Source organism: Chenopodium album, chromosome 11 (genome assembly GCF_948465745.1).
Source record: "Chenopodium album chromosome 11, dcCheAlbu1.1, whole genome shotgun sequence".
Lineage (NCBI taxonomy): Eukaryota > Viridiplantae > Streptophyta > Magnoliopsida > Caryophyllales > Amaranthaceae > Chenopodium > Chenopodium album.
Window position 1 is genome coordinate 2444834 of NC_137844.1, and position 25181 is coordinate 2470014.

Genomic DNA, 25181 nt, shown 5'->3' on the forward strand with positions numbered 1-25181 from the left:
TGTCGCCACGCGATAAACCCTGTCGCCTGGCTACAAAGTCGGTTTTGCAGCGACAGAGTGGAGTTTTATTCCTTATCAAATTCTACGTATTTCCGGACTGTTTTCTTATAAATAGGGTCCTGAACCTCCGTTTTTATGGACAATCAACAATCCACAATCATCAATTCTCATCTATTCTCAATCAATTCTCTCTATGCTCTCATCTCTCTAGCTTTTTACAAACAAAATTCCGCATTCACGAGATCTAGACACACCCAGCCAAGTTTGAAGTTGTCTTCGCCCTAGACGTGATAGGTTATAATTTTTAAGGGTTTGGTCCCTAATCTCTATTTCAATTATTTAATTTGATTGTTTGATTTTATATTTTCCTTGAAGTTACTAACGCGTGTATTTTGTTATTAGAAAGAGGTACGAGGCATCAAAGTATGTAGTCTTATTGCTCTATTCTTGTAGAAAGCATGTTTATTATTTATTAATTCCTAGCATCATGTTAGGATGTTATTATTGCTTTCTAGTATCATGTTTAGGGTGCTTCCTATGCTTTCTAATATCATATCAATATCATGTTAGTATCATGCTAGGACTAAAGCTTTGATTTTTATTGTTTAGTGACATGCTAGGGTTTGTTATTAATCTTGTTAGTATCATGCCTAGGATCTTGCTATTATATTTAAGCTTTATTATTAACATGATTATAATTATGATTGTTATTATGTTGCTTGATGATTATTATTGTTATTGCTTGATCACGCCTTTTATGCATGTTTAAAGGGAATTTGCACTTGTAATCACGCTTAATAAGATAATTAATAATCTTGTTTAGGGCTAATATGATTATAATTCAAGTGATCGCCAATAATAGTTTGCTTGTGCATTAAATTCAACCAACATAGATAAACAGGTTTAGGGTTAATCCTATTGATTGCATGTTAGTCAGAAAGCGCACATGAATACGAGTAGAATAAAGTAGAGGCCTATTTAGGGCAGGTTCAATCTCTTTTAGGTTGGATTTGTACCTTCATCCCCGAACACCAGTCATGGTTCCAGACCTATTGGAGTTGACGATCTCCTAGATCGTTAAGGGGTGTAACCTTCACCTCGTGAACGGTTTACAAGTTCCTAAAACTTGTTGGCGACTCTTTTGCTCTAGCTTCCTTCCATTTGGACGCCACCATGCTTAAATGTATGATCACAGTGGGGTTCAAGTTTGGGGTAATGCTTGAAATATTCCCTACACCTTGTGAAGACCAAAAGCTTCAGCTACAAAGACGTTGGTGGTTCCAAGGTTGAAAGCTTAAGCTGCAATGGGTTTACCGTCACTGTCTCTGATGATGACTCCTGCTGCTGCTGAATTGATTTTTACCGAACCATCGAAGTTGAGTTTGAAGGAGTTGAGAGGAGGAGCTTCCCATGCAACTAATTGTGGGTTAGAGTGGTTTGGTTGAGGAAGATGATGGGTTTGGGATCTTTGCATTAGAGACCCCGAGCTTAAAAAGGTATCTATGAGCATGCGATAATTCCACTCTTTCAACGCAAATTGCGCTCGGTGGAAGGTTCTAGGGATGTCAAGAGTCTCATTCTTAAAATAATAGAGTTCCGTTCTTTCCAAATACTCCATAAGAGGAAGATAACCTTTCGGAGGGAGGAGTTGTTTTTCCAAAGCGTAGATAGTGTCGTTATTAAGTCTGTAGGTGGAAGTTCACCAGGCAACCAGCTTTGGGTTAAAGTGTGGTTCTAAATTTCTTTGGCCCTATCACAAGTAAGAAATAAGTGATTGTGAGATTCCGAATAAGCGGAACAAAAGGTGCAAAGATTAAAAGGAATAATCTTTCTTTTATAAAGGGTGTCTCTAACTCCAGACTATTATGCATTATTTGCCATAAGAAGATTTGAAGTTTAGGAGGGATATCCAGTTTCCATATCCAACGATGTGGCCGTTTTACAGCATTTGGCTCTAAATCATGTGCTATCCATGTAGCCGACTTTACCGAAAAATTCCCCGAAGGCGTAGGGCGCCATACTGGTGTGTCAATCATTTGAGTTCTAGGTAAAGGGATGCCTATGATTAGTTGTACAATATAGTGTGGTAATAAAGAACAAAGCTTATGTTTATTCCAATGTCGATTTGGGAGAATAAAGTCTGCAATCCTTAAGTTAATGTTGACTTGGTGGCCTTGTAACTCCAAGGTTTCTAGGAGATTTTTATTTGTGACCCAGTTGTCTAGCCAAAAGTAAATGTCATTGCCATTATCGATTTTCCAGTGAATGCCTTTGCGCAGAATTTCCCTTTGCGCAAGAATGGTTTTCCATATATGTGAGTCTTTAGGTTGAAGTTGATATTCAAAAAATGAGGAGTTATGGAGATATTTCTCTTTTATGAGTTTAACCCAAACATTAGTAGGGCCTGATAGGATCTTCCATCCTAACTTGGCTAGGAATGCTTTGTTTAAGGGAAGGGTTCGCCTTAAACCTAGGCCGCCGTAGTTCTTAGGTTTACAGACTTTATTCCATGCTATTAGAGGGGTACCGTTTTTTTCTTTTTGTTGCCTCCAAAAGAAACTTCTATGGAGGGAGTCTAGATTTTTCGCAATATCAGTGGGAAGGAGAGACAAAGAACAAATGTAGGACAGAAAAGCTTCTAAATTACTTTGGATTAACGTATGACGACCCGCTTTAGAGAGGTAATTTGCTTCTTAAAAGCTTATTCGTTGTTGGGTGCTATCAAGTACTCTTTTAAAATCTTTTTTCATAGGGTAATAGGAGCTAAAAAAGACCCTTAAATATCTTCCGAGAGATGACTTGGGAGTCATGTTGAAATGTGCTGCAAGGGCAGTGCGACGACTATTTGTAATTTGGCGTGAAAAAATGATTGATGACTTGTAGAAATTAATTAGTTGACCAGAGGAGGAGCAGAACTCGTTTAGTATTCTTTTTAAATTATTACAAGCCGACGTTGTAGCTTTACATAAAACTAAGCTGTCATCTGCAAAAAGGAGACACGGAATATTAAATGAGCGAGGGGCAATTTTGAACCCGATCCCTGATTTATGTTTTTGACTTTCTAGGGATAATTTCCTAATTAGAACTTCCATGCATAAGATGAAAAGATATGGAAAGAGGGGATCCCTTTGTCTTAGCCCCCTTGAAGGCTTGAACCATTCTGTAGTTTCTCCATTGATTTTGAGAGAATATGACACTTTTGTGACATATTCTTGAATCCAATGAATCCATCGTGGGGAAATCCAAAACCTTTTAAGGTATCCCACAAAAAATCTCATTCAATTCTGTCATATGCTTTTTCCATGTCCAACTTTAGTGCACACCAACCCGTTTTATTTTTTGATTTATGGAAGGTGTTAAGTATTTCTTGCACTACAAGAATGTTATCATGTATTAGCGATCGGGGGTAAAAGCATTTTGTAAGGGGCTAACCGATTTCTTTAGGATTGGACATAGACGATTAACCAGGATTTTGATATGGCTTTGTAGATTGTGTTTACCAGGCTAATTGGTCAAAAATGATTTAGGGTTTCTGGGATATCTATCTTCGGTATTAAGGTAATAATAGTATGGTTCACAAAGGGGGGGAGATGCCCATGCGAAAAAAAACTCTAAATTGCTATATTGATGTCGTTCTCAACTATTGGCCAGTAAGCTTGAAAAAATTTAGCCCCAAAGCCATTGGAGCCGGGGGATTTATTTGGATTCATATCAAAAAAGACCCTTTTTATTTCTTCTTTAGAGATTGGACTGAGGAGGGTGTTGCAATCATCTGGTGAGACAATCGGTTCGATAATCGAGAGATCAAGTTGTCGACTAGTAAGCGAATTAGAACTGAATCTATATTTGAAGGTGTCAAGGAGAAGTTTGTGGATTTCCTCTTTAGATTCTACCCAAATATCATCAGTATCTTTTGATCTGTAAATTGTATTAAGAGCTATCCTTTTATGCATTTTATTGTGAAAAAATCTTGTGTTTCTATCACCTTGGGTAAGCCAATTTTTCCTAGAAAGGGCACCCCAATGTCGTTGGCCAAAGAGTAGAAGTTTTTCTCGTTGGCGTAACATTCTATTCATATGACTTACCAAAATCGGGTTAAAGGGTTGTATTCGTAATGTTTCCTCGAGATCCTTTATTTTTTCTGCATTAAGTATGAGCTTATTATTATTATTCCCATATCTTTTTTGTGCCCAATGTTTTAATTCGATTTTTGTACAGGACAATTTTTGTTGAATTATGTAGAATCTTGAACCTCGAATTGGTGATGGCCACGTTTTTTTCACGATTGCAAGAGCACCGACCTCGAGTGTCCAATGGTTTTGGAATCGAAAGGGTCGATGGGGCATAATTTGATCATTGTAATGAGAATCATAAATTAGAGGAGCATGGTCTAATATTGTAAAGACGTCAAATTTTATTTGAATTTTCGGGAAAATTCAAAGGAAGTCATTACTACCGATCGCACTATCTATTTTTTCATAAATAACTTTGTTATTGACACATTGCTTCCATGAAAATGAATTTTGGGTACTAGGGATGTCTATTGCATGAGTATTTGCTATAAAATTAGGTAGGCGTTGTAATTGATGAGGAAGAAACGGTCTCCCTCCAATTTTGTTATTTACACACATCATTTCATTAAAGTCTCCTAGAATAATCCAAGGCATAGTAATATTTGAGCTAAATGAATCAATGTAATCCCAAAATTCATTTTTATTAGACTCTTAGGCTGGACCGTAAATGCCACTTATTAACAATTCACAATTTAGAGGTTTAAAAATAATAGTTAGATGGGCACACCTTTTTGTTAAAGTAGATTGATTGATACTGATTTTATCATCATTCCAGCAAACCCAAATGTCACCAGAGTGACCATTTGGTTTGATAATAAGTGTGCGATCAAAATTTAGAGATTTTAGTATTCTCCTACTATTAACAAAATTTGTCATAGTTTCCAAGACAAAGATTACGACTGGCTTATGCTAGCTTTTTAAAGGAAAATTTGTCAAAAATAAGCCAACCTTTGTCCGGTTCGCTTAAAATAAGTCAACCTTTCGATTAACTCAGAATAATCCAACCTTTATAGGGTATTCACTTTAAATGAGTCAAAACCTGTTGTAACCGGTTATTAAGGTTGGATTATTCTGAGTTAATCGAAAGGTTGGCTTATTTTAAGCGAACCGGACAAAGGTTGGCTTATTCTTGACAAATTTTCCCTTTTTAAATGTACTAGTTCAGCCAACGCTTCGGGTCTTTTCCCACGACTCAAAATTGTAAAACAATACCTGAGTTATTTTGATTTAAAACCCTTGGTATTGCCATCCTCTCTAGTCTTCTTAACCCGAACCCGAATACATGGGGTTGAACCCAATTGAAATTAGGTAGTAAATTTGCTAATTCATCACCCTTTAAAACCTGTTCTGCACACTCCTCGATCAGCTCCGACAGCAAACTAGATTGTAAAGTAGGTATCGCGTTCGATTGCACTACTAACCCGGCCATTTTAAGGGTTTGGTCGAAATGTGGAAGCTCTAGTTGTGAAATATAGGCGTTCAATAAGGGAGGCCAGTACGTTAGAGCTGAAATTGTGAAATATAGGCGTTGTATAAAGGAGGCTAGTAGGTTGAAAATGGAGGAAAAATAAATGTGCAGTAGGTTGAAGAGAAAGAGAGATAGGGGAAAATAGAGAGAGAAAAATAAATGTAAAAAACAACTTGACAATGAAAATTGCTTAACTTACTGTAATGGTACCATTTTTTATATCTTAGTTTTTGTTGAGAGGTTGGAGGGCAGACAGACGGGGGGACTGCACCGCTCCAAGTACATCTTAGTACTGAACCATATCTTTTCGAATAGTGACAAATTAAATTTCTAACCCCCTCAGGTATGAGGGTCTGCCGAACTGCAAGGGCAGGAAGTGAAAACCGGTAGATGAATATTGTGAGAGTAACAGTAGAGACATCCAACAAGACGACTATAATGTGAGTAATATCACATATAATAGTAATGACAACAACAATACAGTAGAAACTAACGGCAGTATAATTATGAATATGTAACCTGGTTGGACCCATGTCAATGAATCTGTGACAAAGTAACAACACTTCTAGCTGTTATCTTTGGTGATTTCAGAGAAAAAAGTGCGCACTGGAGCATCAGGATTATCTTTCTCCTTAGCCTTGCAGTTAAAATGGAAAATACATGTATCCGCCTGCTAGGGGGCCAGTCTCCACAAGCTCAAACTTTGTTTACAGCCATGATTGCATATTTCTTCCTTTGTCAAAACCTTCGTCTTCAGAATCAGATAATATCACACAGACCAAAGTTATCACAGATCATTAAATTAAATGTATATCAGCAGAGATCGAACAAAGTGCAGTCATAGTTGGGTGTAGTGTCACGTATATAAGTTACATTCTTGGAACCCTTAAGTTTGACTACAATGATCCCGGAAACTCAACATCCTTAGTGTACAATAAGAATTAGTATCATGTTTTATTATCCACTATACCAACTAATGTAATCAAACAATTACATTATATCATACAGTTATAATTGAAGGAAGTCCAGGTTGATCTCCAAGATAAACAAAAATCGTTTATTTTATAAAATTTTGATAAATAAATCAATAACTTTATCCATTAATCATATCAACTTGTATTTTCTCTTATAATTGGCGCATAATATGCACATAATAATTTGAGCTTTCATGTTATGGTTGTCAAATTCTATAAGCATGCTATTATAAAATGTTGGTTTTTTTTTGTAATCTTGATCGACTATGAAGTTGATCTTCACAGTTCGTAGTTGTTTGTGTTTTCATTCTCATCATCCTCTAGCAGGGGTTGTGTCCACTTGGTGCCGAGTTGATAGTTTAACTATGCCCATTGTTCGAAGTAATTGTAACGTACTGTGTTTGAAAAAGTTCATACTTTGTATTTCATTCATCTTCTAAGGGTTTCCCAACATTATCACTATCATACGATTATTGGCGCATTCTTCAACTACAATTAGAAGGCACATTGCCAGGCGATTTTATGGAAGTTGTAAAGAAAGCATGTGCTTCAACCTGAGAGGATCAAAGAGAAGTATACTTGAGGTGGCTAATGGACCACATCAAAGACTGGAACATCATCCAAGTCTCCAACAATTGATCAAACACAGATCAACAAGGTTAACTCAGTTATCCCAGCTTTTTATGCGAGACAGCCCTGCTCCGTACATCAGTCTTAGCCCTGGTTTTTAACATGGTTGTGGAGTATTTATTCATGTGCCTTCACTCGAATAGATGCAGAATATACAATGTTTATATATGGTTAACATTTACACTTTCAAATATACAAGTATATTGTAGAGATAATACCCTGTGTTATTACTTATCAAGGCAAATTCTTGGGCTGTGAAGGTTAGTAAACTGCTTCACAAAGCACCCCCCAGGCCTTAGACTGAACCCCCTCTCCCCGAGTCACTGGTTCCCAATTTCAATTTTAGGTTGGGAGGGAAGTAGGGAACCTATTCTCCCAAAAGTACCCTCATCATATGCACATGCACACAGCACGCGCGAGTGCACACACACTCACCCTTGATCTCTTTCCCTCACCCCAAAAAAAAAAGGCTACATAAAAATTGAGATCACTCAAAGACCTTTAGCAGCCACTCAGCCTCCCTCAAAAACAATACTAGACTGGCTTGATACAAAGACAATAGCCAAGCAACCACTTCACCTTACATAGGTAGCCAAATGATTAAACTCATAGTGTGTCTTAGCTAACTCGATTGTGGTAAGCAAAGTGATCACAGCACCCCTCTATATTATACCACTTCAAGTATTGGGTTTGTGACTAGCTAGACTTGAAACAAAACCAATTCACACTGATTTATAGTAAAACACTAAAACATATACTCGGAAAAATTTACAGGTCTCCTTGATTTCAGAATACTAATGTGAAACTGTCTCGTATCTAATTTAGCTCTGAGTAGGACGCTTTTAGTGGATGTTCCTTTTTCTCCAATCCCTCCAAATAGCTTTTTACCCTCGCTCGCTCCCTTCCTCCCTCCAAGTGCCTAGGCTCTCTAACTACTAGAGTGGCTGGAGATAAAACCCAAAACCCAACCACCCCACTTCACACAATAAAACAAAAAAGTAAGCTCATAGTGCTTAAGAAAGCGACTCGGGGGTATCCCCTAGTATGTACACCTACCTAGACTCCTTTCAAGAGAGGTTGGTAAGATAAATCAACAGCTACTTTGGCAGCAAACTATGATGACAAGTGAAATACCCACCTAAGCTGCAAAGTAAGCAAATGGGATCCCCCCAAACAAAAAAAGAAAGGAAAAAAAAAAAACTGATTCTACAGGCATATAGTTATTCAGGGGATGGGGCTAAAAAGAGATCAAATTTGTCAGCTGACTTTAAAAAACATAAGGCCAACCACCCTCCTAAATAAAGATCAAAACATATAATATAATTAAATGATATGAATTGAACTATACAATAAAAGAAGCTATTCTGGACAACCAAACATTATCCTTTCTAAAATCTGCATTCTTTCCTGATAAGAAAAATACATAACATCTTACAAAAGATATATGTACTCATCCATTCCTTTATCAAGGTCCCACCATCCACTAAGAAAGAGGAAAAGAAATTGACAACCCTCCACTAACATAATATTACATAAAGTGCTTTTGTCATCCACCACTAACTCTTCATCCCCACCATATTAGAATTCAAAATTCAGAAAATCAAGTTAAGCTTTGACAATTTTCCCCAATTTCTTGCCTTTACTTGAACTCAACAAAGACTAATGTTAGAGGTGTGCTTCCAATTTTTTAGCCATGATATTAGTCCCTATTTGTTGACAAAACTAATAAAGAAAAGGTCGGGCACTACGGCATCTGACTTTGATATCAAATTCAAAGATGAGATGATTGAACTGATTTCTGTGGAGAGGTTGGATTTTGACAGCTATATAGAGTGGGACCCAAGATCAGATTAGCGAGTTAAGATGAAGGAAACTGAGGAAAATCACCTTCTGATATGGAGATTTATGAAGGTGGGTTTGACTCGGGCTTCACAAGTGACCCTGCATCTGGCGGCTGAGTGTGGTAGATTGCGGATGCAAGTGAGATAGGCATGATGCAAAGTGCCTTGGATTGAAGGAATTGCATTGCGGCCCCAACATTCTCTTCCATGAGCTTTGCAACTTGTCTTTCAGTTCCGTCATTCGACCATTTTTCCCACACGGGTTGACCTCGCCCACCTTCCCCACCTTCTTCCTGTTGGGAAAATAAAGCGTACAAGAAAACGACGTTAATGGAATGTCTGAAACTATATCATGTGACATGAGATGAGATATGTCAAACTATTGCCTTTTCGTTTTCTCGTACCAGAAACGATATAATATGACTGTTCTTTTAGGGTTTTTTTAATAATACCTCAACAGATGATATTGGCATGTCTGTAACGAGTGGCACCACTGCACCAGCTCCACCCAATCTACTCATGCTCAAAACCTGACAATCAATGGTTAATTATCAGCATTCATACTAACTTTAATTTAAAACAACTACACTAATATAATTGAGGGCAAGTGTCTCCTTGAAGTAAAGAGGGAAACAATCAATTTAAAAATAGCAGGACAGGTTACAATATAATAACAACAATCTAATTATAATCATTTAATTATAGTGTCTGGGACTCTGGGTTATAGATACTTATATTAAATTGAGAGCCTAAATATAGGGAGTCATGATTGAGGGTCTAATGTAAGAATTATAGATAACTGTATCATGAAGTCATGATATAAAATGATGAAAGACCGTACTAGGATCATAGGGCATTATTTGCTTAATAATTCGGGCTATTAGTATGGGTCCATGTGTCAATCGAATAAGCATAATGAATGGAGCAACTCACTGGATGCTAACTACTGGGGAAAAGAGACCAATACATTATTTTTGGATTAAAATTATGATGCTAGCATTATGCTAAGCAGCTGAATAAATCTTCCACCAGGAAGCAGCTGCTTCCATCATGAGACAAAGAATGAGCAAAACAAATCCCAACTCAAACATAAGGTTACCTTGACTTGCAACCTCAAGAATTTCACATAATCCACGATTTCATCAAGCATAGCAGCTCTGTCTGTCTGCAAAATCAAATGTAATGATGCAAGGATTACAACCTGACATAAATGAACTCTTTTCAACAGTAAAAATGCAACTATATAGGTAGGACATTGAATTAGTAATGCTTGTTGCAATGAAATGCAATATAGTGTAATATGCTGCCATTCAAAATGAAGTGTGGTGGAAACTCTGTTTGATGGAACCACATAAGATTAAACCCTTAATTTGAACCAATGTGAGACCTATGAACATGATGAAGGATGAAACTAGACTGGAAATATGGAGATCTTGAGAAGATGAGGGTGTAACCATTTGTAAAGGGCACAATTGCACCTAAACCCTTCTGTATTGTGATAATGTCCATGAAGCCACATAAAATAACCTTTAGGCCTCAAAAGTGGTGTCATAGTAACAGAACTCGATTCCAATATATAACAACACAAGATGCTTATCACACGAGGAGTGTATTGTATCAAAGATTTGTAATCCCAAGATTATGTTACAGGTTTAATCAAATCAACCAAACTATCTGCCATGTCTAAAATAAAAGCTAAGGCATACTTTATCTGCATATGACAAGGAAGAGACATCTTAGCACCAAACAATCCATGTTATTCTGAGGGAAAAAAAAAAAAAAAAAAAAGCAAACTGACCTTGTTGACACTTGGAACAAGCTCTTGCAATGCCCTGATTCTTTCAGCAATTCGCTCTCTACGCAACTGTTCAGAGAGAAATTGAGAGTATGTCAGGCATAATTTTCATCTAAAGTGGTTCAAACATACAACACTTGATAACATCCCTGGATGATTTCTCTTATCCAAGACATAATTTGAGCCAGAAGCAAGATGAGCATTATATTCACAAAGCCTATATATAACCAATTCGCTAGAAACATAAACCGACATATGGAAGTCTAAGCAGATCCACATAAAATTCAAAGACGCAACCTCTTCTCTCCTATTGATGATGGAAGGAAGAGTTGCATTTAGACTCTCAAGTACATCAAAAACTGTACCAATGAGATAAATTTGACAGATAGTCATGCTCATAACCAATACTTCTTTTCTAACACCAACTTAACTGAAATCTTACCCTCTCAGCAATACTGTGTGGATCAGTAGCCTGTCCTCGCCTAGCTCGTACTCTCGGACGAACAGCAGGTTGATGCGGCGCCACGGGAACAGGATTCGACATTGGCTGGCCATGGTATACCTAAAAAAAGTTCCACACCAAACACATCCTCAACAACTCAACATAAAGATAGCAACTTTAATTAAACAATGTAAAGCTTCAGCTTTTTCTCACACCCTTCATTTAACTCAGCAACAATCATATGTTGCAACTTTACCCAATATCATATTCATTAATAATTCTTATCCATTATTTTCCACAAACCCATTTAATTAACACCCTTCTTCCCCAAAATTCAAACTCCAAACTCCCTAATCCAAAATTTAAGACATACATACATACCATATGCTAAATTTCTAATATATCAAAATTGTTACACAATTATACACTTTCAAACATATACTATTCCAAAATTCAGTAAAAAAAAAATGAATATAAAAGAAAAAAGAAAATTGCCAAACAAATTATATTTCTTAAAAATAAAATTAAAAACTTACATTCTTATGAGCAGAATTAGCAGAAGCATCAACAAGATGATGTTGAGGGTCATCACGAAAACGCTTATTAGCACTACTAGAACCCTCGTCATGTTTCATAAACCCAGAATTGGGCTTACCAGCCTGGTCCAAGCTCAAGCCCAACGGAAAAACGGGCGGCCCATGAAACCCACCTGGGCCGGAGCTTAATTGGAGCATCATCGGAGCTCCGGGGCCCAAATTCACATCAGTTCCCGCCAAATTAGGGTCACCGGCGGCAGCTGCGGCGGCGTAAGTCTGCATCTCAAGAAGCTGTTCGAGGAAATCTTGGTTAGGAGTATCTGGGTTGTTCGCCATTGAAGAAGAAGAAGAAGAAAGCAAGAATTTTGAAGAAGAAAGAATGAAGGGAAAGAGTGTTTGGGTTCTTTTTGTTAAGTAGTAGTAAGAGAGAGAAAGAAGAGAGAAGAAAAAAAAGAAAAGAAATGATGAATTTTTGGGTGTTTGGTAGACTTTTTTTTTTTTTTTAAAAAAAAAAAGTAAAAATAATATGGTTATTAAAATAAAAAGTGGGGTTTTTTTTTTTTTTTTTTTTAATTATTGGGCAGCTGTAAAGAAATAAAAATGGGGGGAGAAATAATTATGATAATTGTATAAATATATAATAACGTGTTGTTTTGGAGTTGTTTAGGATTATCTAACTTTGTTTAGGTCTTAATCATGGGATGGATGATAGAGTTTAGGAGCACTAATTGAATTATGCCATGTCATATTTTGTAGGGTTGTATGAACTAATTAAACATTTGAGGATGAATCTAGTTGTTTGATAAAAGCTAAAAAATATTGTACTCTATTTGTCTCTAAAAGTTATTCTTATTTGGACGGTGATTGTCTAACAAAATATGTCAAAACATGATAAATTTGTAGAGACGGATCATATGGAGAGTATTTTATGTATTACCTAATAATTCATAATTTTTCAAATATGAAGCTGAACTTTTTTTATAGAGTATTTATGGAATTATTTTTGTGAAAAGGATAAGCTGATGTTAGAGAGTTTTAATTCTTGTACTTGGTTCAATGAATCAAATTCTAAGAGAATTGTAACTGTAGGTGTGAGACAAACATATCCAAACAACATATGAGTGGTTGTTTGAAATTTAGAATGTGAGATTTTAGGCATTTTGCAAAGTTTTGTTATATTATAGGGTTGTCTAGAATTCTATTCACTTATTTTATTTATTTATTTATTAATATTCATCATTTGTCATTAAAGAAATGATAAGAAAATAGCAACCTTAGGATTAAACGATTAGCAAAATGGTCGAGTCAAACCATTTAACTTGAATTTGATTTTGAAATAATTAAAGTAAACAACACATGTTGCAAAATACCATAGTCAAAAAGTGTTTGTTACCATCAAGTTGAGTTTGAAGATGCCACAATTCTACAACACGAGTATAATCGTCATTCACCAAGGAGACGCAGATATTGACATGAGTGGGTGCTTGATAATTGATATTATTCATTAAGGAGTGTTTGAAGATGTTATAGATATAAGTTTACTGGATGCTATAGATATAGATGGCATAATAAGGATTGTGAGATAGCTCATGTAAGTTTGAGTAAGAAATTCTAGTGCAACGCACTATCTTGTGAATGATCAAAATACTTGTTGAATACTTGTCACTATACGAGAGATTGACCAATAACTTAACCTTTAATTTGAATTAAAAGTATAGTAGTTATGAGGAGAACAAAAATGCCAATCAACTTTACCAAATTTAAGACATCACAAAGAATTTAGGGTACAATTAATTCATTTCATGCTTTTACTTCCCGCAAACATGTAAAGTAACTTTCAATAATAATAGAAGGCAATCAACCATACTCTAGCACCATATTTAGACACGATTTCGATCAAACGATTGAGGAAGATTACTCTCCTTTTTCTCAACTCAATTAGAACCATAGATCCAATGTCATAATCAAAGTAAACTCAAGCTCGTTGCCTTTATGAGTTATGACTTCCCCAACTTTAAAAAATAAATACATAATGTCAATCACTTGTCAAATGGGAGTTAGGTTTCAAATCCTAAAATAAACATAATCCTAACTTTCAAAGAAGTCATCTCCTGTGGGAGTTGATCACCTTAATAATTTAATATAATTATTAGAATAAGTACAATATTACCAACTAGTATTAGTGGAGCAAGCCGTTTTATTTAAAGAAAGTTCACTTTTTTTTATTTTAAAAAAAATATAATATTTCTAATAATAATGTGTAATAAAATAAAATACTTGTATATAAAAAGGCAATTACGCGTGCGGCAAATGGGTAAAAAAGAAGTTGACAAAAATGTGTCACGGGGTAAGTATCTATCAGATGATTGTCAAAAGTGTCATCATTTCGCTATATTCATATATTCTACCGCTCCATCTCTTTTTTTTTTTTTGGACATAGATTCATTCCATGTGTTTTTCAATCTAAAATGGCAAATATAGACGTAGTATATACCAAGTGCTTGTATATACGAGTATTCGTATATATAAGTTGATGTTAGATGTCGTAAAACAAGATGTTTTTGCAACAATTGACCTCCATGCATAAACTCTAAAATTTCTTTAGCTCAATAGAATCCGTTACATAATGATTTGAGAATATACAGTTTATCGCAATTAAAGTTATTGCTCAATCCCATTGTTAATGTAGTATTGGAGTAATATGTTACCTTGACTTCGCTGCAAGTTATTGTGAGACGTTTCATACAAGATTTGCTGCTTTCTTTTGATACACTTCGTATTATGTAGCATAACTGATAGCATACATTGTAATAAATAAATGCCAGCACCATATGCAGTTCTCACCTAAGTCAAGACTTGAGTCATTCTCCCTCGCCAAAATATACTGAAGATTTCAACAGATCGTGGGAAGTCCTGCAAGGATCGTCAATCAAGGTTGCGTTGCATGAATCAGACTTTTAAACTCCGGCTCTAGCCAATCTTGAAAAATTCTTGGGTATATAGTAAGATGAAATTCCCACAGCAAAAATTGCATGCACATACAGGAATCACAGGTAATTGCTGCCATAAATAAACCCCAAAATTAATATACTTCTGGATCAACTCTGGCAACTAATGGCTCTCTTGACCAAGATTTGGAGGCATAACTGCAGTAAACCAAAGAGCTGAAAAAGAACTTACATATGTAAGAAATCATCCGGCGACCTTGTTAGTACATTAAATGTTTATAGTTCAAAGTATGACCTATCAGCTCTCAAGTCAATATAATGAGGGTAAATAAATATGCCAATGATTTTATGCATTAGAGTTTTCTTTCTCAAAACTTCAGCAAGAGTGCGAGTCTCTACTTATACCTAGACTAGACACAATTTAGTTACAAAAAGAGTTTAAGGAGTCACAGGTTCTCCCATTCATTCTTTAAACTTTCCTTCATGAATTTCTCTCATTCACGCCACCCCTACCTCAAAAAGGATAAAAGAAATTTGTTCATACTGTTCATCACATATACGATACACATACAATGATATGACACCCTCAAAAATGGAAAAATATAAGTTTTGTTTAAATTGAACAGCTGCAGGGGCAAGAATTGGTGAATAAATGGAGCTGGGAGCCTGAGAGTTAGGAGAAAGACGATAAATATAAGGATAAGCAACGCAAGGAGTCACATTTTGCCTCTCTGAAGTTTGAAAGAGCAGAATAACCAATTAAAGCAAAAATGATAAAAGGGCAAGAAAACTAGATTAATAGTGTATTTGGATATAGGGAATTGGAGGGAAGGGAAGGGGAGTGAGAGCCAGAGCGAGGGATCTAATTTCACTTATTTGGATAAGAACTGGAGATTGGAGAGAGAGACGGGAAAAGAATTGAAGGAAACAAATTTCCTTTCCCTTTCAATAAACCAAATCCGTCCACTGTTGAGAAAATTCGAAGGAAAAAAGTCAAAAACTCACTCCTTCCCTTCCTTCACCTTTATTCTCCGTCACTTGCCTTTTCCACATTTTCTGAACCTTCCCTTTCCCACCATCACTTCTAACACACATTATAAGAGTGATTGGCCCATATAATCTGGATATAGTATTAAAAACAATTCTTGTCTAGTGCCTAACACCTAGAAAAGAGAAATGATCCTTTCTCCAGCTAAGCACCACTAAGCTTCTGCTATGAAATTAATGGAAAAATGTAAGGAGAGAAGAAGGAATTTCGATAATTAAACTTGAATTGCAGCAAAATGAAGGATATTCAAGCTTTTAATAGGTTTAATTCTCTTCCAATCAACAACCTGAATGCTAAACAAAGCACCCATCAATATTAACATAACCCCTCCTATCTCTAATTAGCTCTATTAACAGAAATTTCCTGTGACTGAGCTTATTATTTAAGCCACATACAACTACCTACATTGCCCCTCCCCCACCCCTCCAAATAGGCAAATATCAATTCATAGCTGCTTCTATGTCAGCTACATTGCATAGAACAACACAAAGCACCCATGTCTTCCCCATCTTTACCCCCCTTTTCTTTTAAGATGAATGAAATATTATGAATCAATGAAAGTATATACAACCCACATAAATTAATCAAGGAAAGAGGGAACTTATCCAGGAATGAAAACCTCCAGAATTTCAACACATTTAATCCAAGCTATCCAACATAAGCCTCATTTCTGCACCAATTCAACTCGCCCCTCAATATTACAAGCTATGTCATCCTCAAAACTCTTTCAGCAACTATAAGATTCAAAGAGAATTAGCACAAGTCTGAAGAAAAATTGGTGATGATAGTCAAGTCAATTGAATGAACTTTGAATGGGCTCTGAAACAAGTATACACCAGTGAATGGCAACTATCTGAGAAGCTGAATTTGTTCAGAAATGACCTCTTTCCTAGAGGTACTAGGCAAACATCACAATAGTAGTCATTTAAAAGTTTTAAACTATTTACTAACGTTTGATCTCCAAAGATCCATGTAGACTCCTACAAGCAACAAATTCAAAGACAATCCTACAGCCACAGTTGCAGAAAACAGTCAACAGAATATGTAGTATTGGAAACTTTTGTTCAGATTTTCGGAGCTGAATATTGTTAGTGGGGCATGACAACATGTTTGCCAGAAATCTAACATAACTAGACTCAACGTATAGACAAAGGTGTAAGGGAACTTACTAATTTATTCAAATTTGATCTCATTCTGTGGCTGGGAGAAAAATTCTTTGGCATTGCGAGCAACTTCTGCCTCTAATACTGCTTCTAGAACAATATCAGAACCTGTTACTTCACCTAATTCATGACACAAAAGTCAGTCTCCTTTGATTCCAGTAAATCTCTCAGCAGTTTAAGCAAACATCTACAAAAGTATGATGACATCAAACCATACCTTGACGATTTGGCAGTAAACCTGCACTCTCAGCAGATACAGGAAGGACTGACAGAAGGCCAGGTCTGTCATCCACTGTGTCCATACTGACACTACCTTCTATTGTCCCAGATTTTACTGCAGGGGTTTCTGCCAACTTAGCATAAGCTGTTGCTTGACTATACAAACTGGATGTTCCAGAAGCCACTGAGCCATGTTCCTGGAGAACAAAATCTCAATGAGTTTTCCATCCTACATGTATAACATTGTAAATAGTAATTTGTTCAGCTATGAAACCTTAAACACTCTAGTCTCTGTCTTAAAGCTGTGCAGCTGTTGTTGGATTTGTTGAGGTTGGACCAAATGTTCCCCAGGAGCAGTGCTCTCTTCACTGATCTTTAAAGGCCCAGTATTGGCAGTAGCCCCTAGAAAACAATACAGCAAATTACATTGTATTCATGGTACAAATAATGGGACATCATTCATAATAACCACAATATCAATTAATACCTGTGTTCGTATTATCTTGGTCAGGATTATCCATCAGTCTTCGTGTCAATGGACCAGGGTTCATGACAGAAATGCTGCGAATTTCATAGCGAATAGCTTCTAGCTGTGCCATTGTATCTTGCAATTCTTTATTTACCTTGAAAACAAGTTGAGCAAAACAGATTTGAGCACTTGAAGTTAGTAGGTGTCAGCCATAATATCATTGACTCCCAAAGAGAACATCTGAACAACAACTATTTATACAAACATAGGAGCATTAATAGACCAAACTACAAAAGACCAGCATTATTAGCAAAATGCAACCTTAATTAACTCAAACACACATATCAAGCATATTATTAGCAAAATGCAACCTTAACTAACTCAAACACACATATCAAGCATATTATTAGAAAAATGCAACCTTAACTAACTCAAACACAAACATCAAGCATATAAAGCTCAGAATAAGCAAGCTTCCATTCAATCAACGCTTTTTACATCACACACTAAAATATAAGCAAATTAATAAGTTAACTCATTATAGGTAGATCATCAAATTACTAGAAAAATCAATTCAAACCCTCGATACAGGATAAACCAGTTTAAGCATATCCAGTCAGGTAATATCAAATATAGATTTGGTAGATTGTGGGTCAATTTCTAGATGACAATTCTTTTTTGGGTTGATTTTAGAATGTTGGTTCAAGTTTTGGGGCCAAAAATCGAAAACCCATGTTCAAGACCCTAAAATACCAGAAAATCTCACTTCGGATTTAAATTGACCTAGAAAAGATCACCCGATACAGAAAACATCTATATGTACCCAAATTACAACAAGAATTCCCCAATACAGATAAAATCAACTCAATCCATGAATCATATTAATAATAATACAATGTATAAAATTGAAAGAGACCTGACGAAATTGAGTTTGTTGCATGACATTTTCGAATTGACCACGAGCTAATTGAACATAACCAATAGCTCGGCCAGCTAATCGACCGGCAGTTCTTGCAATGAGCGGAAGATCCTTAGGCCCTATTGATTGTAAAATCGAATAAAATCAAAACTTTCACAATAAAATTGGTTGATAATCTCATAAAATTGCATAAAAATCAGGGGATACAAACCTATAAGAGCAGCAGTTGCTCCAAGAATAACGAAAATTTCACCATATGATAATCCCAGCATGATTGATTACTGGCGTTACACGCAGCAGAGTTGTTGATATGAGGAGCCGAGAGAGAATAGACTAATCTAGCATATTTGAGGCTGCACAATGGTGGGTTCAGAGGCTGCACGGTGGTGCTCAGGATTTTCTAAACAGAAGAAGAGAAAGGACGAGAGGCTCGCCCAATTAAACGCTCCCCTTAGCGCGTTCTTATTTACTAAATTGAGCTAACTGAACTGAAATGAATTGTTTAAATTAGGAATTGAACTGAAATGAAATAAAATTAAGCTAAAGAGAAGAGGCCATTAGTATGGGTGTTTGGATAGTCATGTGTTGGCTCTCTTGCTTGCTACTCGGGCCCGATGGAAAACCTGGAAATTCCAGCTCTTAATTTTTACGAGTAGCTTTCACCTTATTTTTATTTATCTTATCTAAGTTAAACTTATTTTTTCTGGCTTGATCTTTAACGGGCTCCGTTCAATTCACCTTTATTTTTAAGGATTGGAATTAATTTACTGAAATTGTTGAAGTTAAATTATTTTTACTGAATTTAAATTATTTCCTCAATACAAAGATTGTTAATGGTTGATTAACAAAGTAAAGGGTGTGTGATAACTGATACAGGGTACGAGAGAGAAAGAGAGGATAATTAATTAATCAAGGGTCATGGAAGTGGTTGTGTGCACGTTTCCCTATACAAAAATTATTGCACGTTTCCCAGTATAAAAAATTTTTAATGGTTGGGAAATATATAAGCATTAAATATACTTTTTAAAATGGAATTAAGTTGGAAATTTATGACAAAATCACGCGCAGATCAGTATAATGAATGTTAATTTATCTTTAATATTTTTCTTTAGGGCTATATTTATCATTTTTCATTTTAGTTCACTAAAAATAATTTTAATTAATTAAAAAATAATTTTTGTACTCGTATTAGGAAACGTGTAACAACATAATTTTAAAGTTGAAACAGAAAAAGCACACCTTGTTACACATTATTTGAAACGAAGAAACTACTAAAGGGTCGTTTGGTTCACTAAGTTGGAATGGATTCTCAATTTCTCATACTTGGGATGGATATAAAATCCTCCAACTAAGATACTCCATACTTAAATAGCCCAACCAAACAAATAAAACCATGGAAAATTCAACCAAACGCTCCCTTAATTAATTGGAGTAATTATATTTTGTTCCATAACAATAAAACTTGTTCGAAGCAGCAAACCAGAAGTGAGAGAGTGAGCGTTTCCCTTAGATAAGAACTCATTCAAATGGCTATAGCTTTCAAAGCTACTTGTTTTCTGCAACACAAACGTTTCGAAACGCAACCCTTTCCTTCTCCTTCATCCTCACTCAGATTCCGAAACGTGTCGCCAAAGAAAACTTTCGTAACAATGGCTTCCCTTGCTACCTCCGCTCAACCAATTGTCGGACTTTCTGAGACTTTCAATCGATTGAAGCAGCAAAACAAAGTAATCTTCTTTCTCTCCTTCGATTTTATCATCGTTTGATGAATCTGGGTATTAATCTCGTTGAATGAATGGTTTCAACAATTGGGGTTGTTGTTATTTGACTAATTCTGCATTTGGGTATTTTTAATTCAAGAAATTTGCTACAAATTTCAACTAGATTTTTGAAAAAAGTTTTAACCTTTTTTTTTTTTTTTTTTCTATTTTTTATCTTTATGAATCGGAAAGGTTTTTGTTTCATGTTAATTATTAATTATTCGATTGCTTTGGGTGATTATATGAATTTATTAAATTTATGTGATTTACAATGCATGTGAGTAATATTCAGGGAGGCATGGAAGAGGAGAAATTGGATGACATATATGGCCCTCTTCTTCCAAATGTCTTAGTTTTAAAGGGATTTTGATGGGGTTATTAAACATACTTTTCCTTTGATGTCATTATGTTTGCTGTTATTCATATGGTCTTATGTTGTCAAATTGGAGGAAACTATTAAAATTCTTGTTGATTAGCTACCCATGTCGTATATGCTTGTTAGTGTCTGTGTAATTGAATACTTGTATGTTTTGCTTGGATAGTTGTGTAGTGTGTTTGCGTTTTGTCAATGCTGAATGTTTATTTGCAAACATGTGTGTCAAAGGTTTGTGTTCATGTCTGCATAATTTTCCTGGTGAAATGAATTAATAGATGAGTTTTCAATGCGATTGCTCTATGTGTCATACTTACCTCTTTTATTGGGGTGTGATTTATTAATTTTTTGAGTAGAAAAGGTTGTTGGAAATGATGAATTACATCTTTTGTGTTCATCACAATTCACAACTCTGATGGGCAACGTGTAATATTTGAAAATCATGCCATTTATTTACATTTATGTTCAGTACTATCTTGTCCAGTTATTGTGGCTTCCTAGTAAGTTTTGTGGTATGTTTCTTTGTGTTGTCCTCTGCTGCATTAAACATTAGGATTTCATCTTTTGTGCTTTTGGATGATATATTGCTGTTATGCTGATCTTTGTTGCATACTGTTTGCTTGAAGCATCTTTCTTGAGGATTAGCTTCTCTGATTGCAATCTTGTTGTATGTTGACGGAGATGGAGGGGATATGAATCATATGATTAAGAGTACTAAGGTTTTTTTCCCTTTCTAATTCTGTGAAGTCCTAACTCTTGTTAAATATGTATGTATTACATAGGTGGCATTAATCCCTTACATCACAGCTGGTGATCCTGATTTGTCAACCACAGCAGAAGCTCTGAAAGTGCTCGACTCTTGTGGTTCAGATATTATAGAACTGGGTGTACCATACTCTGATCCTTTGGCAGATGGTCCTGTTATTCAGGTACTTTAGAATTTTGCTATTGTGAATTCTGTTGCCAATCATTTCAGAATTTGAATGTAGGTATGTCTTTGTAGGCTGCTGCTACGCGTGCCTTGTTAAAGGGAACCAATTATGATAACATTCTCTCCATGCTGAGGAATGTAAGTTCCCGTTGTCTCTCTCTCTCTCTCTCTCTTTTTTTTTTAATCTGAACAGTGTTTCACATTGGTAATTCTATTATTTCTAATCTTCTGCTCTCCCTAACCAGGTCATACCACAACTTTCTTGTCCAATTGCATTATTTACATATTACAATCCCATACTCAAACGTGGTGTTGAGAAGTTTATGTCTACCATTAAAGATGTTGGTGTCCATGGTATGGTTTTAATTTTGATGTCATAACTTCCATGTTTTAGAACTACTGTCATTTCTTTAAAGCATACTGAACTACTGAAGCGTGTTGACAATTTCAACCACAATCAGTGTTGCCAAATTCTATTTTTTTACAGATGATGGCCACAGATAGACTTACTTTTGTTTAGAGGAAAATTACTTAAGAGGAAAGGTTGTACTCCATAAATAGAATCAACAAACTATTAACAGTAGAGGAGAAAATACATTAGATGCTGATTGTTAGCTGCACAGGAAATAAGTGTAAATTTATTCTTTTAGGTTAATTTGTTTCTGCCAATCTCATGTGATATTCATCCATCTTGTTAATAAAAATTTGAGCCACTGAGCTTGTTTTCTTAGTGTGTTCCATCTCTCAATCATGATGCTTTTTGTTTCCTTCAAAAATTATGATGCTTTTCTCTCTGATATTACCCTCCTATTTCTTTTCTCGTCCAGAAGCTGTTAGGTCTTTAAATTAACAGGTTTTTTAAAAGGATGAAGCAAGTTTGCAGCTGTTCTTTGCTGTTATTAGTATCAAGGAGTGTTGTAGGACTGGTTTCCTTCTTTGAGAAGAGAAATTATCAATAATTACATTCTTGCAAGCTGAGCTGCACAATTTGAATAAGTAGCAAATACTTAAGTAGAGCGATTGCATGAGTAATTGCACCTCTTTCATTGATTGGTTGGGATAGGAGAAAACTGTGGCTTTATTTTCTGTAAGCTAACTAAAAGCATTTAGGCGAGTTTAAGCATGTGGAGCTTCCTTTGATACAGTTGCCATTTGACGCAATTTGTTTACCTATGCGGCTGCTTGCTTCATAGATACACATAATTTCCTATCCTATGCAAGTACTCTCTTCCCCTAACTTGTGCAGGTTCTTTGACTCTCTTACCCTAGTTGAAATGGAAGGGATTTTTTTTTTTTTTATTTTTTTTATTTTTTTTTTTTTTTAATAAATCTTGATGGGGAAAGGGTGGCGGTGTTGGGTTATGTGGCTACAGATGTCTCATCAAATCATACTGTTATAGTTGGACCATTTTTTCACTCGTGTGTATGTGTATGATAACATTCTGTTCATGTCCAATATCTATCCTTATAGGGTTGGTGGTACCAGATGTTCCCTTGGAGGAGACAGAAATCCTAAGAAGGGAAGCTCTGAAGCATGGAATTGAATTGGTAGGCTTCTTCATATGACCACTCCATATTTTGGAAATTGTTTTTTTTTATACAGTTCCTAGTAACGTAAGTATTAGCAAGAACAAAATTGTGAGCTTATGCTGTATCTAGAAAGCTGGCCAAAACCAAAAAAGTATACTTCCTCATAATATAATGAAGAAAGCTTCTTATAACTCTACAGGAGAACTACATGATAATTAAAACATGATTCATTATAACCCAGATGGCCAGGTGTAATCTAGAGAACTCAATAGATTATGTATATACATAAAATTGTTTTTGATACTGAGCTTGAAAAGGCTATTGGTAGCGAGCCAGTAGACAGATAATTACCTTGTTTAAGCAAACTAAGGAAAGCCATTAACTTTTTGCTGTGCTTTTAAATGAATAAGATTGTTAGGAAGAAAATCAGGTCAAGAATTATTGATATGTGTAGTAATTATAGTTAAAGAAAATTAAACAAAAATAGTTAAGAGTATTGTGATATTTGTAGCTGAATATTGCTATACATTCGATGGGACAATCATGTTAATGATAAGAGGTAAGTTACAATAAATTCTTTTTTTTTTTTTTTCTTTTTTCTTTTTTCTTTTTGGTTTGTCTGTTTTTTTTCCTTCTCCTTGTTTGATGGGTAAGGAGATATATGATTGAAGTATTCATCAACAATGTTTACCTTCTGACCTATTCTGACTTCTTGTATTCGTGGTTAAGGTCTTGTTGACTACACCAACCACCCCTAAAGATAGAATGAAGGCAATTGTTGATGCTTCAGAAGGCTTTGTCTATCTTGTAAGATCTCTTCTTGATTATATGTAATACATCGTTTGTAATTAGAATTTAACTGTTGATTTGGGACGTGGTGCTTGCTTATGTCTTCTAGACAAATCTTGCTGTTTTGTGCTGAATAAGCTCTTCATGAGCAGGTGAGCCAAGTTGGAGTTACTGGAGCTCGAGCAGATGTTGGCACACGAGTTGAAGAGCTACTTGGTGAAATAAAAGAGGTGTGTTCATTTGTGAAATACGCAATTTGTTGCTCATGCAACTGCATCGTAATTTGTTTTTATTTGATATTTTTAATCTGGCACCACTTTAGGTCCATTTCTGAATATTATTGTATCTGATTATCTACTACGGAGTACATATTTTAAATCAAATATGACAAAATCACTACCTCCTTGTAATAAATTTTGCAAAATATTTGTTTATCTGACCCTTTCCCTCTTTGTACTTAGGCTACTAGTAAGCCTGTGGCTGTCGGCTTTGGTATCTCGAAACCTGAGCACGTAAAACAGGTGAATTTTCTAATAAATGGCTTGATATGATCTTGGACTGCTTGTTTATGATGGTCTGATTGCTATGTTTTTGGGGGAGCGTAGGTGGCTGGATGGGGGGCTGATGGTGTGATTGTTGGAAGTGCCATCGTGAGGCTGTTGGGCGAAGCCAGTTCACCCGAAGAAGGGTTGAAAGAACTCGAGAAGTTTACTAAGACTTTAAAGTCTGCCCTTATTTGAGAGTGGTTTGAAAAAACCGCATGAAACATCATTATTGTTACCTGCATTCTAGTACATGTAGCGCTGCCCTTTCAAATAGAGTGATCATGTATGTAGTTTAGTCTGGCCGTTTGTTTGAGAATGTCTAGCAATTACAATGATGATAGATCAATCATACAATAAGGCTCCTGTAATAACTAGTAAGTATTCGTGAGCCATACTGTTCCGTTTTAGGAGGAGAATCCTACATTTTGAGCTTCAGTGAAAATGATAACTCAATTTATTACGAATACTCTTTTTGGTGAAGAATCAGGGCTATTATCTGAAATCACTTAATGCTAAAATGACTACCAATTAACTACATTGTTGAACTTCCTACTGTTTTTATTTCTGTAATTTAGATTGTCGCAAAAAGTCAAGCTACTTTCTAAAGTTTATCAAGTTAAACCTTTTGGTACTGAACTGTGCTGTGAGAATTATTGCTGTACAAAGATTTTTCAATATGTAATCTTAAACACTTTGATCTACAGTATTAAAAAAAAAAAAAAAAAAAA

At 35.6% G+C, this 25181-nt stretch overlaps 4 protein-coding genes across 5 annotated transcripts; 1 reads left to right on the forward strand and 3 right to left on the reverse strand.

Moving 5' to 3' along the window:
• Positions 1 to 3611: 3611 nt before the first annotated feature.
• Positions 3612 to 5502, reverse strand: LOC145568059 (uncharacterized). Its single transcript, XM_081627498.1, has 2 exons — positions 5286 to 5502; positions 3612 to 4141 (listed from the first exon to the last, which is right to left on the reverse strand). Exons 1-2 carry the CDS (start codon positions 5500 to 5502, stop codon positions 3612 to 3614), a joined length of 747 nt encoding a protein of 248 aa, XP_081483624.1.
• A 2963-nt stretch (positions 5503 to 8465) lies between these two features.
• LOC145567147 (transcription factor UNE12-like) lies at positions 8466 to 12222 on the reverse strand. The gene is made up of 6 exons (XM_081626382.1): positions 11760 to 12222; positions 11224 to 11343; positions 10785 to 10850; positions 10086 to 10151; positions 9439 to 9516; positions 8466 to 9279 (listed from the first exon to the last, which is right to left on the reverse strand). Exons 1-6 carry the CDS (start codon positions 12093 to 12095, stop codon positions 9049 to 9051), a joined length of 897 nt encoding a protein of 298 aa, XP_081482508.1. The 5' UTR covers positions 12096 to 12222; the 3' UTR covers positions 8466 to 9048.
• A 2106-nt stretch (positions 12223 to 14328) lies between these two features.
• LOC145568204 (uncharacterized) lies at positions 14329 to 18948 on the reverse strand. 2 transcript variants are annotated; one of them, XM_081627642.1, is made up of 7 exons: positions 18737 to 18948; positions 18523 to 18644; positions 17625 to 17760; positions 17412 to 17539; positions 17136 to 17334; positions 16925 to 17038; positions 14329 to 14819 (listed from the first exon to the last, which is right to left on the reverse strand). In XM_081627642.1, exons 1-6 carry the CDS (start codon positions 18795 to 18797, stop codon positions 16929 to 16931), a joined length of 756 nt encoding a protein of 251 aa, XP_081483768.1. In that variant the 5' UTR covers positions 18798 to 18948; the 3' UTR covers positions 14329 to 14819; positions 16925 to 16928. The 2 variants fall into 2 exon arrangements, with proteins under 2 accessions (XP_081483768.1, XP_081483767.1); XM_081627641.1 differs by having other exon boundaries at positions 14329 to 14923.
• A 939-nt stretch (positions 18949 to 19887) lies between these two features.
• LOC145568206 (tryptophan synthase alpha chain-like) lies at positions 19888 to 24919 on the forward strand. The gene is made up of 9 exons (XM_081627643.1): positions 19888 to 20252; positions 21441 to 21587; positions 21662 to 21727; positions 21835 to 21943; positions 23061 to 23137; positions 23849 to 23926; positions 24061 to 24138; positions 24370 to 24429; positions 24514 to 24919. The coding sequence occupies exons 1-9, from the start codon at positions 20052 to 20054 to the stop codon at positions 24646 to 24648; spliced, it is 951 nt and encodes a 316-aa protein (XP_081483769.1). The 5' UTR covers positions 19888 to 20051; the 3' UTR covers positions 24649 to 24919.
• The last annotated feature ends 262 nt before the right edge of the window (positions 24920 to 25181 follow it).